The sequence below is a fragment of the Colobus angolensis genome, unplaced genomic scaffold (assembly GCF_000951035.1).
Source record: "Colobus angolensis palliatus isolate OR3802 unplaced genomic scaffold, Cang.pa_1.0 Scaffold123, whole genome shotgun sequence".
Taxonomy (NCBI): Eukaryota; Metazoa; Chordata; class Mammalia; order Primates; family Cercopithecidae; genus Colobus; species Colobus angolensis.
In genome coordinates, this window is record NW_012113475.1 from 6,044,476 (window position 1) to 6,058,393 (window position 13,918).

At 34.9% G+C, this 13,918-nt stretch overlaps 1 protein-coding gene across 2 annotated transcripts in view; it reads left to right on the forward strand.

The window, feature by feature from the left end:
- The window catches only part of SMARCAD1 (SWI/SNF-related, matrix-associated actin-dependent regulator of chromatin, subfamily a, containing DEAD/H box 1), an 84,027-nt gene that overhangs the window by 36,441 nt on the left and 33,668 nt on the right, over window positions 1-13,918 (forward strand). The window contains exons 7-9 of one of the 2 annotated variants that reach the window (XM_011932805.1): window positions 6,724-6,825; window positions 7,802-7,883; window positions 9,653-10,044. In XM_011932805.1, the coding sequence (XP_011788195.1) occupies window positions 6,724-6,825; window positions 7,802-7,883; window positions 9,653-10,044 (576 nt within the window). Of the gene's footprint in view, window positions 1-6,723; window positions 6,826-7,801; window positions 7,884-9,652; window positions 10,045-10,329; window positions 10,708-13,918 lie in introns of those variants that run through there. The other variant, XM_011932808.1, reaches the window with a different exon arrangement.

Here is a 13,918-nt window from a genome sequence, read left to right on the forward strand (position 1 = left end):
GCATAACAAACACATGAAGTTTAAAGATTTCTCCCCTCTTTATCAGGTAATAAAGAATTTTCTCCTTTTTTTTCCGAGACATAGTCCCACCCTGTCACCCAGGCATGATCTCGGCTCACTGAAACCTCTGCTTCCTGGGTTCAAGTGATTCTCCTGCCTCAGCCTCCCACGTAGCTGGGATTACAGGCGTCCACTACGCTTAGTTAATTTTTGTGTTTTTAGTAGAGACAGAGTTTCACCATATTAGCCAGGCTGATCTCAAACTTCTGACCTCAAGTGATCACTTGCCTTGGCATCCCAAAGTGCTGGGATTACAGGCGGGAGCCACTGTGCCCAACCTATCGGGTCATAAAGAATTTTATATAATGCCTCAGGTATTGGTTGAAGAAGGGGCAGCAGTGATGCAGAAGCAGGTACCGTGAGAGTCTGAGACACCTGCACATGCAATTTATTTGTGTCTCTTGAACCTACTGAAGTCCAGTCTCAAGTATACCATTCTACTTGATGGGTTGCTGCTGCCAATGCTAAGGTTTAGGCTAGGTAAATCAGATACCAGATCACATAACAACTCAAGTCTCATGGTCATTTGATGTTCTGTGGTCAACTGTTCTGCTTTTATCAGGATTTATTATCAAGTCAATAGCTATTTCACAAGAATACATCAGTCATTTTTGTTTTTAAAATGTGAATTTATTCCAGTGTTAATACATTAGAGAATGATTTGAGTATAATCCAAAATTTGCATGTGTTTATGTGCAGTTTTGCCCGTGAGAAATAGTAGGTGATCATAGAAAGTTGCTTCCAGCTGAACCAAGCTACATAGGAATGCATAAAACACACACGTTTCCAGTATCCACTTGCTGCCTCTTTTTACCATGTATATTATCCTGTTAGGTGGTGATGTGCTATTCTTTGACATTTGTGATCTTTTCTATTTGAAAAAAGCACTCATTCAACATCCCAATCCTATCTAAGCATTCTGGTTCAAAAATGCCACACAGTGCATGCAGAGGGAATGTTTTGAGTATTAAGGAGAAGCTTGAAACAAGAGAACATTTAGAAAGAAATAAGAACATACGATAGATCACAAGCAAGAGATATAAAGGAATCCACATTATGGACCATCAAAGATAATGCCACAAAAATAAAAGTGTATGTATGGCTGGACCAGGTTCAAGTGCTGGAAAGTCAATAAGAGTAAGGCCTAAAGAAACAGAAGAAAAGGAAAGATTGTCAAATATTTGGATTCAAGACCAAAGGGTGATAAACTAAAGGACAACCTTTCCTATATAGATCTTTGTAATTATATACACAGATCTAAAATAGAAGTCGCTGTACCCTGCATAAGTGGCTCCTTTTAGTGCTAGTAGTGGTTGCTTTAATGATTTCAAACAATGCTATAGTTTCCTAAGCCTTTGGCTGTCGGACATAACCATTAGTGTAGATATGAAAGCTGCAAAAGAGTTTTTCAGTAGTGATACAGAAGGAAATTGAAGAAGGCAGCTGTGCATGGTGTTAAATTCTTGGTTTTGATTAAACAAATAACCTGTTATGAACGCATGCCTTGAATAACCCAAATATGAAAGACGGAAAACATGCTCTGGGATTTAAGGCTCCTAAAGGTGACATAACTAATATTCGGCACCAGTGCCAAATAGAGATTTGAAGCTGAACCTGAAGCCAATAATATCACTCACCAAACTGTGAGCCTTTTAAAAGAAATTGTTAAAGTCAGAATTTGAGGATCATATCAGGTATAGCGAAATGTATGGATGACTGCCCACATTTGCATTTATATTTTTACTTAGTTCTCTGTTAAAGAGGATGAATGCCCCAAAACATAAAAAAAAAAAAAAAACTTTAAAAATTCTTACAGTGTATCAAGCTCTCTCTCTCCAAAAGCAGATTTCAACCTATGTCACATTCTTCCTTTTGCCTCCAAAAACTGCCTCTCTGATAATAGCCCCTTTTTAAAGGTGTGATAGCAGTGTTTATAGCTTACTATTTTAAAATGAACGTTTAAGATATTAATTGATGTTATCTAAGGCAGGGATGCAGAAGTGGTTATAGAATGTTGGAAGAGGTTTAACATTGCAATGTCATTGTTGAAGCCTGGAGTAATATACCAAGAGTATTTGTGTTATGTGTGGCAGAAAATTGCCTTTGACTTGATTCTTTATTTTGAAGAATTTGATCCTTCAGAGAAATTTTAAAAGTTTAAAACAAGCTATATTGATCTAAGAAAACAGTTTGGACTTGAAGCAGTCAAAAATGAGGATGTTGAAAAGTTTCTGGGGTCCTATCCCGATGATCTAACTGTAGAAAACATTCAGCAACTTGCCGCTGATGGCTGTATGGATACAGAACATGATGATGACAGTGATGATGAAAGTCAGAAGTCTGTACGCCATGACATAATACAAGTGATCAGTCGTTTTAAATGCTGTGAAAAAAGTTGGACTGCCTTGAAGATAATGGTTTTACTGCTGAAGATATTAGAATAGTCTTGTATGGCATCCGGACGAATTTGGAACCATACAGGCAGCTTTAGTGTAAAAGGAGGAGGCCAACAACACCACATAAATTTTATTTATTCTTTATATTTTAAATTAGTACAGCGGACATAACACAAGGACAGTGAGCTACAACCTTCTGTATCTGGTGTTACACATTTCCGTTCATTTTCAGATAAACCATCTTTTACCACTTCACAATAACTCATAAGCTGTAACCCTCCCAATGTCCACAAGCAAACTTCAGCTCATATTTATTGTAGTATTTATGTATTAACTATTTAGTGTGTGTAAAATTGTGGTATCGTTTTTATTAGATTTCCTTCTCTTTTTATGTGTCACTGATGAAGTTTTTGACATTGTATCTCTAACAGTTTTTCTCCTAACGGCTATAATTTTTACTTTAACAATTTTACATAGTGTAATTTTTGCAAATGCATGTGTCACAGCAAAAGTGACTCTGGTCAATAGAAGACGACATGATGACCTTTCTTTAAAGCTCTGCAACAGTTTTCCCATTGGGGCTTGCCAGAGACTTCATATGATATCCTTACCTGCGACAGATTCTTGGATAATCATTGCATCTGCTGGTGTCATGAAACTGAAATGGCAGAGTACCTTGTATTGCACTCTGGACATGGTACAGAGCCCTCTCTTAACCCAGGCCCCATTCATAACTGACAATCTTTTTTTTTTTTTTTTTTTTTGAGATAGAGTCTCCCACTGTTGCCCAGGCTGGAGTGCAATGGCATAATCTTGGCTCACCGCAACCTCTGCCTCCTGGGTTCAAGCAATTCTCCTGCCTCAGCCTCCCAAGTAGCTGGGATTACAGGTGCCTGCCACCAAGCCTGGCTAATTTTTTGTATTTTTAGTAGAAACAGTGTTTCACTATGTTGGCCAGGCTGGTCGCAAACTCCTGACTTCGTGATCCACCTGCCTCGGCCTCCCAAAGTGCTAGGATTGCAGGCGTGAGCCACCATGCCCAGCCATAGCTGACAATCTTAAGAGATATTTTATAAAATCAATCAATCAGTACACACCCGAATGAAGTATATCTTGCCTCCAGTGTGCAGTGAGCTCCCAATGTCCAAACAGTCTAAAGAGGCAGATAGGTACAGCCTTTCTTTTCTTAAGAGTGGAGTTTGCAACATGCTCCAGACTACACTCCCATAAAAGTGGTGGGCCTCAGAGTGAGGATGGTTATTCCTTCACCCTGATATGTGGCATGTACGTACCTGACCAGTACCATTGAAAATACCCAGTACCTGTTTATCAAGTCCAGTCAACATGATATCTTCAGTATAGTGGATCAAGTGATACTCTCTGGACTGTGCAAAACCATCGAAGTCCGTGAGTACTGTATTATTTGAGAGAGCCATGAAAGTTACTGTAACTCTGAAGACTGAAGGTATATCATTAAACCTGCCAAGATAAAAACAGATTGCTTCCGTTTGATCTAATTGGGAAAGGAGAAAAAGCAAGTGCTTGATTGATAACTGCATAGCCATATTGATTTGCTCCAGCAAAAATACCACATCCTGTAAAGCAGCTGCAGGTGGAGTTTGATTGTTTATGATACTCTTAAATAATTCTCCCAAGACTCATCTACTTTTTGTATAGGTCAAGGAGGCATCTTACATTGGGATGAGATGGTGATGTCAATATCTGCAGTTCCTTTAGGACTGTAGTACTTGTTTATTATTGTTGTTTTGATTGAGAGGGACAATTCTAGGGACTTGGATTTGGTGTTTCCCGAAATAGTGGCCCATACCTCATGGGTCAGGGAACTAATATAATAGGGGATTTCTGCCAGTGCCAAATATGTCTGTTCCAACTATGATTCCGGAGATGGAAAAATAAGCACTGAGTTGAATCATATCCCTTGGGCCCACTGAGATAGATAGGGGCCCAAACTTTATCAACTAGCTTTTGTAAAGCATCTGTGTAACCTCCTATACCACATGAGTATATTCAGCCACCAGGAATTACAGCTGGCAGAAGTGTGGGATCCAAGAGCAAACAGCACATGATAGGCACACCATCTACTAAATACTGTGCTATCATATATTTGATTCCCAAGAGCTGTTTACTGTTTTCCAAATAATTTTATCGAGGTAAAATTCATGTAGCATTAAATTAACCATTTTAGAGTGAACTATTTAATGCTGTTTAGTACATTTACAATGTTGTATACCATCATTCCTGTCTAGTTCCAAATGCTGTCATCACCTCATAATAGTATGCTATACCCATTAAGCAGTTTCTCCCCATTCCCTCCTCCCCCTAACCCCTGGCAATCACCAATCTGTCTTCAGTCTCTGGATTTACCTATTCAGAACATTTTACATAGGTGGAATTATATAATATGTAACCTTTTATGTCTAGTCTCTTATTTTTTAATTTCAGAAAAATGTGTTTTGTTTTTATGTTTTATGTTTTCATACTTTTATGTATGAAATTGGGGTATATATGCAAGTTTGTTACAGAGGTATATTGTGTGATGCTGAAGTTTGAAGTGTGAATGAATCTGTCACCCAGATAGTAAGCATAGTACTCAGTAGGTAGTTTTCCTTAACCCTTCCCCCCACATCCTCCCTCCGCGTTCTTGTGTTCCCCAGTGTCTGTTTTTCTCATTTTTATGAACTTGTGTGCCCAATGTTTAGCTCCCATTTATAAGTGAGAAATGTGGTAATTGGTTTTCTGATCTCACATTAGCTGGCTTAGGATAATGGTTTCCAGCTATATCCATGTTGCTGTGAAGGACATGATTTTGTTCTTTTTTTATTAGCCTCTTACATAGCATAATGCTTTCAATTATACTACAATGTTCATTCATGTTGTAATATGTATCAGTACTTCATTCTTTTTTTTATGACTTAGTAATATTCCATTTTATGTGTTTACCACAATTTATTTGATTCCTAAACTGAAGTTTACGAAACACTTACGTAGTGAAAAAGCAGTGGTCTAGAGTTAGATACTTGCATCTGTTCACTCCTCAGCTGATTGTTGTCCATCTGTGAGCTTTAAAATACTGTTCTTGGAATTTCAGTGTGCCTGGGCTGTAAAGGTGGCAGTATGAAGTTCTGAGGATTTTGAAATGTTTTCTCCAGATGTGTTTCACCAGTATGTCTTATTCCTTTGCTCAAAATCCTGTTGCTTCTGAAGAAAAGACTAACCTTAGGCTTTATTACATGTTAGCTCTGGTTTAACTCTTCATCCTTGTAACCTATCTACATTCTCTGCACTGGAGCCCAAGTGGACTACTTAACTATTATGAAACACATGCAGTTTTCTTTAGTGCAAATATCCATAGCATTTTACTGGTCTCTGTTTTATGAAATTTTATTTTACTCCATTGTGCAGAGGAGGTATCAGAATTTAGTTATTTCTATCTAAGGTATTGAAAGAGAAAAAAGCAATTCAGTTGTTGGATAATAAAGGAGGTTGAAGAAGAAGACTGTATTTTTCTCCATCTTGTGTGTATTGCATGTGGTACAGTTCTAAGCAAAGTAGATAAATGCTTTTTGATTGACTAGAATTTTTCCTATGCGTGAACACAAGGAGTCTTTTCTTTTTGCTTAAATATGGACTTTAACCTTTTTCTTCAAGCGAAGTTAAGTGACAGAGAAGAAGGAAAAGTGAGACTGTAGCCACAATTCTCATATTAATCTGTTTGGTTTATACATTATTTCGTTCCATTTAAATTCCTTTTATCGTTGTTTCAGTTTTATATTGTGACTGAGTAATTAATATTTAAGCCATTCTGTGAATCTAGAGTGAACTAAAAGTAAACTTCTCAGAATTTGAAATTTTTAGGTGGGTATATAATAGTGAACATAGATGAGATACTTTTGTATCCTTTTAAAATTTACCATTGTCTTGGAAAAGATATCAGTATACTTGAATTATATTGAGTTAATTTGAGGATCATTCTAGCTTTTAGCAGATTTATCTCATTTTTAGCACTGAGAATAAAGTTTGAGTTACTGGATATGCAGTCAGAGTCTTTCAGTGATCTGAAGTTAGCAGTATTTTTTATCCTTAAAGACATACATTTGTTAATGTTCACAGAAACAAAAAGAAACATTTTGGATTCTTCTGATTGATTGTGATAATTTTCAGATCAAGTCAAAATACAATTATAATTGCCTTAAGACCATTGTTATTGATTTCTCTTAAATTTTTTTCCTTTTTTTCTCCCCATTAGGGAGAGGAATCAAATGAGTCTGCAGAATCTAGCAGTAATTGGGAAAAGCAGGAAAGTATTGTATTGAAATTGCAAAAGGAATTTCCCAATTTTGATAAACAGGTGAGTAGTCGTGTATGAAAATTTAATCAGTGTGTACTAAGTGTTTTTATTATACAATAGTGTTAGAGTTCAACCACATAAAAGCTTAGGGTGAGTTTTGCATTCTTCTAATTAAATGTTCTCCTTTTATCAATTTTATAAAGTATTTTCATGCTGTTTATTTATGTTGTTTACCTTGTTTACTATAGTATCTATACTGTATCCCTAAGTCATTAAAAAATAACCGTAATAAAAATTGTGAACTCATTTATAACATGTAAGTCATCTAGAAAATCATCTGTAACCCTGCTCCATCAAGTAACTGCCTAGTTTTTTTCATGTTCTCATTCTTGAAATGTCTTATAAGAATTTAAAAAGTATTCCATTTCAGTGTCTTAATATTTCATAAGCTTTCTTCTACTTCCCAGATAGTAAGAATATTTTCAGTCATTAAAGACTCGTGCCACACATGGTGTTGCTAAAAGGCCCTCTGTTTAATCCCATGATCATATATAGAAGCACATATTTGTTTAGCATTTAGAGTACATTTACACTTGCATTGATTTGAGTATATATACTCAGATAGTACATCTACTAAATTCTGATGAGCTGAATGCAAAATCTTGTTGCCATATTGGTTCGTTACCTATGTTGAAACTACATGTTTTGAAGTTGGCAGTTTGTAAAAGCCTAGCTGCATATTGAAATTTCATTTTAATTGAGCAAACACTTCTTGATCCTCTAGTGTTCACAGTACTTCATAGTGAGAGTTAGAAATGCAATAAAAATGTCAAGTTTTCCTTCCTTTGAAGACTATTGTGTATTTGTGGAGGTGAAATTACACAGCATTTGTAAAGGAGCGTAAAAACAAGTGCAAAATAATCAGATATGAATTCTGTGTTTTCAGGTGATTAACTTATTTTTAAAAGAGCATAGACATTTTCTTCAAGTTGCTAATTTGAGATTTTTAACAAAAAGATAAATGACTTATTTCTAGGAACTAAGAGAAGTACTCAAGGAACATGAATGGATGTACACAGAAGCTTTAGAATCTCTAAAAGTGTTTGCAGAAGACCAAGGTAATTATTCTGTGTCATAGAAAATACATACTTCTCATTATAGTCTATATTTTGGTGTATAAGAAAATGGTATATAAGAAAACCTATTAGCTGTTAATCAGAGGGATTGCAAAAGATGTTGAAAGTAATGATATAAAAACATTCTTTAACAGCCAGTTTTTAAATGTTTTGACCTACCTGCCTGTTCTTTATCGTAGTGTAAAACAAAACAATAAATATCTTTCTATTTGTTCAGTCTTTCTTGATAGTTAAGACTACTTTTAAAGTGCCATGTTTTATTTAGTGTAAAAGAAACTTTTTAAGAACTGTCAGGATGGATCTTATGATTGGTGGTATCATGTCATTACTGTAATATAGATGTCTTAGGCTATACTTGCACAGATATTAAAAGCACTAGCATCAAAAACTTAAGGATATCATAGGCATGAATGCATTTTGGAACACTCTTAATTCTAGGAACCAAATGATAGAGGAGAGGTGGTAAGGAAGAGTTGAGTCATACATGTTTAGTAACATACCTAAGGAAGAATCAAGTAGACTAGCTCTTCATAATTGCAAAGCCAGTTTTAAAAGCCCAGCATGGTAGCTTTAGGTGTTTTGGATTTTTTTTTTTTTTTAATAAATTGTTTTAAAAGAAAGGCTATACCACCAATGCTCTTGATGGCACAGAAAATGATTTTCTGTGGCAAAAAGAAAGCCACCAAATCTAAGTTTGAAAAATGAGTCAAAAGAACCATGTTATGAATGTGAAAAGATTTGAGGAATACTTTAGCCAACTTATTTTGCTTATTTTTTTATAAATGCACAAAAATAAAGGTATGATAATCTGTGTAAGTCTAATAGCTTTCTGAGTAAGTAAAAATTTCTGAATGTTGTATTATAGATTGGTACATGTTTTCTCACTGGTACATAAAATAATGGTGTACCTTCATTCACAGGCATCTTAGAATTCTGTAAACTGATAGTGATAAAGTAGTGGGGCTTTTTGGTAATACCATATTTGCATAATTTTTTTTTTTTTTTTTTGAGACGGAGTCTCGCTCTGTCACCCAGGCTGGAGTATAATGACACAATCTCGGCTCACTGCAACCTCCACCTCCCGGATGCATGTGATTCTCTGGCCTCAGCCTCCTGAGTAGCTGGGATTACAGGCATGCAACACCATGCCTGGCTAATTTTTATATTTTTAGTAGAGACGGGGTTTCACCTTGTTGGTCAGGCTGATCTCGAACTCCTGACCTTGTGATCTGACCGACTCAGCCTCCCAAAGTGCTGGGATTGCAGGTGTGAGCCACCGTGCCCAGACTATTTGAATAATTTTTTAAGTAACGATGAAACTTAGACTATTGAAGATAGTATTGGAAAATTATGGATAGTTGAAACATACACACTTTTTATTAGTAAGCTTTATAGTCGTGTAAGCATTGTTCTGCTATATTCAGTGTTGGCATAGTTGAGTGGGGCTGCTAGGAATATCTGAGACATGATACAGATATGCAGCTGCCGTTTATGTTCTCAGGACCTTTGTTAGAAAAGAGAAATTTATATTTAATTCATTTAAAAAACAAGTTATCGCCTGCTTTTGAAACTAATTGTTTAACTTCAAATTCTACTTAATTATTTTTAAAATGTATCAAATTTAACAATAAATTGTGGTTGAATTCTTCTGTATTCAAAAGGAATAGGTAAATGTTTTAAGTTTTTATTTGAAATCTTTCTTTGTATTTATGTATTTCTAATTTAGTTACTGTTTTGTCTTTTATATGCAGATATGCAGTATGCATCACAAAGTGAGGTTCCAAATGGAAAAGAAGTTTCTTCAAGAAGTCAAAATTACCCTAAAAATGCAACTAAAACAAAACTAAAACAGAAATTTTCAATGAAAGCACAAAACGGCTTTAACAAGAAACGTAAAAAAAATGTATTTAATCCAAAGAGAGTTGTTGAAGACTCTGAATATGATTCAGGTTCTGATGTCGGTAGTTCATTAGATGAGGACTATAGTAGTGGTGAAGAAGTGATGGAGGATGGCTATAAAGGTAAAATTCTTCACTTCCTTCAAGATGCTTCAGTTGGTGAACTTACTTTGATTCCTCAGTGTTCTCAGAAAAAGGCTCAGAAGATAACAGAGCTCCGGCCCTTTAATAGTTGGGAGACTCTGGTAAGGCTTTATTCTTTTTTTCCCCTGTATGTGTGTGTGTATTTAATTCACAGTACCGGTTATAGTCAAGTTGTCTTCAGCCCAGGGAAGCATAGATGGGTGGCCTTATCCTGTGTAAAGTCAAACATTACTTTCATGGTAAGCCAATAGTATTTCAAATAGTGTCATATGACCTAATTTTGAATGAATTAAGGGGTGATTTTCCTGAAAAAGCCCAAGCTGATTGGCTGGGAATACTGTCACTCATTCTTTTGCATAGAAACTTGGTTCATTTCACTGCAGAAGAAGAAATTAGAGCTTACATTTAGGAAGGAGTTGTTTGCTAGCCTGTTCTGATCTGTTACTGCTGAGACACCATGCAGAAAGCAAGAATGTGGCAGAAATTTCACTACAACTACTTGAAGAGCAATAGCAACGGCCAGGGGAGCTCCATGATTCAAAATGCCAGCCTAAGTGTTTTATGCTTCACCACAAAAGAAGCAATTGTTTATATTCTTTTTTTCTTCTAAAAGTGACAGCTCAATCTCTAACATGTTTTTCTTGGTTAAACAACGCGGCCATTTTATGGAGTGTAGCAGGCTGCAGCGTTTTTAATTGGAAAGATAGAAAAATTTCTGGAAGCCTAGAATTCAAGCGTTAGGTGAAGGGAAGGCATAAGCACTGGTAAGTACACTTTGTATGATCATTTTCTGGAATTTGACTTTCTATAAACAGGTTTTATCCAGAATACCTGCATTTTGAGTTTTATGAATACCAATAGTCATCAAATCTTATTCATACAGATAAATATAAGAACTCTTAAATTTTGCTTCAACTCTTGTGTGGGCTTTTATGGCAGGAATTATATATAGGCCTGTTGTAAAAGCAATATGGATGATTTTTTACAGCTTTAAAAGATGCAGCAACTCTTGATGCTTTATGAAATTTTTTAGGAAGTTTTATTCCCTAAATTAGGGAGCAAAATTGCTTTTGTGATTAATTTTATACTTGTAACAAATCTAAATGAGCATTAAATCCCTCGATAAGTGTCTCGAAGTGGCAGTAGGGGAGAGTCCCTGAACAATGGTTGTAAATGCATTTTTTTAAATTAAAATATTTGAGAAATACAGAAACAACATTAATAATATTCCGTAGCTTTAAAAAATAATAATAAAACCATTTGTTTTGCCTGAAGCCTTTGCTTTTCCAGAGAACATCTGTCAAAGCAGGCCCTTTCAAAACTTGTTTGACTTTGCCTGAGTGATTTATTTGTTAAAGTATTTGCTGAAGGGCTTTCTTGTTCTTCTTTTCTTCCTTTTCTTCTTTCTTTTAATCTTTAATGGTCTCCTATGTTGTTGCAGAATTGGGTTGCTCAGGCTTGTTGGGATTCTAATTTATTTAATAAGATATGCAATTATCTGCACTAGTTTGTTTAGTTGCTGTAACTACTTGCCCGAATATCTTATAGTAAAAGTAAATTATACAGTTTTACCAGAGGTATATGTGCCAGATGTTTTTAAAAAATATTCGCAACTTAACATGTAGAAATCTTATTTCCCCTACTAATTAATCAGCAGAGTTTAAATTAGTCTTGACATGAATTTGGAGATTATGCATTACTTGCTTAAGCCTCCTAACATCTTGCCCCTTTCTAAAAGTTGAACATAAGGACTATATTGTTTGTTCTAACCATCCGTCCAAATGTGAAATATTTTATGTAACAGTCTAAACGTATCTGAAAAGTAAACTTTCTACTTGAATTCAGTGAGTACAGTGCTTTGCCATCCTTAGCAAAGTAGGGGAATGAGCTTTTTCAAATTAATAGTGTAAATTAGCAAGTAAATATGTATATGCTTTAAATTTTAATTTGCTTAGAACTTTGAGCTTCTACTTGAGAAATCTTTAGAATTTTAAATGTGAATTATTTATAGGGTACTTTTTTAGCCCAAACCCTACCGTAGAGCAGATTTAATATCTTAATAATTATCAAAACAAAAGTCAATATTATGAATATTTTAGTTAAAAGCTATATAATTTGCTTCTTGCCTGTTAATCAGTGAGGTTTGATAATGTACCTCTAAACAACTTCAAAAGGAAACAAAAGGCAAAAAAATGTTTTGTGTTGGTTGCTGCCATATTTAGAAATTTCTCTGAGAATTCATTGAGGTTTTAATCATATTGCTCAGTCATATTTTAGTGAAAATTACAAGGTATTAAATATATTAAGAACAACCTGCTAACAACTAGTCTTCTCTTTCTTGAAATCATTGTTTAATCTTATTTAGTCTTAAGAATTGGAGAATTTCTATTTACAAACTGTGAAATTCATAAATATTTCATTAAAAAATGCATACTTGAGCCCATGAATAAAGTACATATATACAATAGTAATTTTTGTTAAAAGTGAGGTTTCTTTACCATTGGTGATTATTAAATGATTAAATGTAATTAGTATTTCATTGTCTTATAAAAGTAATTTGAATGTGAAAATTATGTTAGTTGTGCCTTTTAAAACAACGTTTGAAAAGTTGTAGATAATTGAGTTGTTTTCAAGGTAGTAGACATATAAATGTAATATAAGTGTAATAGATAAGATATATAAAATGTAAGTATAATATACTTATTAATATCACCTACTTGGTAATCTAATTACAGTAATTTTAAATCTAGAGGTTACTACCTTTCTATACTGTTATGACTTATTTGTCAGATAATTAATGCTTTTTGAAACTAAAACACTCCAGATATTCTGGTCACCCTCATTTTACATGAGGAAAGTTTGATTTTTTTTAAAATTATATTACCTAAGAGGATATTTATGCTTGTAGCTTTATAATCATTTTTTTCTATGACTCAAAATTTAAATATTGTTTTTAAATTTTTCTTCATAATTTTTTCCATTTTACTTACAATTTTTCTGCATGACAACAGTAATGTAGGTGTCCATTGTGAGAAAACCTCATCATTAAATCAAGTAGGCTTCAGAAATACAGCAAGCCAAAAATGTCATTAGTTTAAAAACTTGTACTCTTATTGTGTTAAAATTGGAATTTTTATTGCCAGATTTCACACAGTTGATGGCATCAGTTCACCATCCACTTACTGGATTTTTGTCTAGCCTTGCACACAGTAGGGTAGGGAATATTATTATGTCTGTGAAAAATCTAACTCTGTTGCATCTTTATATGTTAATCAAATTAGTATCGTTTTTATGCTGACCAGTGCAATATGCATCAGTAACTCAACCTGAAAACTTTTATATATGCATCTACTTTGTTAACATTTAGATCAGTGTAGATCCAGTCTTCCTTGGCTAATAACCAAGCAACTCAGGTTTAGTTCATGTCAAACACTATGCTCCTCATTGTGTTACTCTCATCTACTAGACTGCGGATTTTCTTTTTTGGTTTTTGTTTTGTTTTGAGACAGAGTTTCGCTCTTGTCGCTCAGGCTGGAGTGCAATGGCATGATCTCAGCTCACTGCAACCTCCACCTCCCAGGTTTAAGCGTTTCTGCTGCCTCAGCCTCCCAAATAGCTGAGATTACAGGTGCCCGCCACCACACCTGGCTGATTTTTGTATTTGTAGTAGAGATGGAGTTTCACCATGTTGGCCAGGCTGGGCTAGAACTGCTGACCTTAGGTGATCCACCTGTTGTGACCTCTCCAAGTGCTGGGATTACAGGCGTGAGCCACCACACCCGACCCTTTGCTTTGTTTTAGCTGGTGATTTCTGTAAAATACTTGGCCTAAATTGGCCACTTAAAGCATGGTAATAGGTATTTCTTCTTTCTGGATAAGGTGGCACCAGTGAATTTATTTGTAAGATTACTATATATTCAGGCTTTGTTTTAATTTGTATAAGTTTGATAATTGTATTAAAACTACAAGTGCATT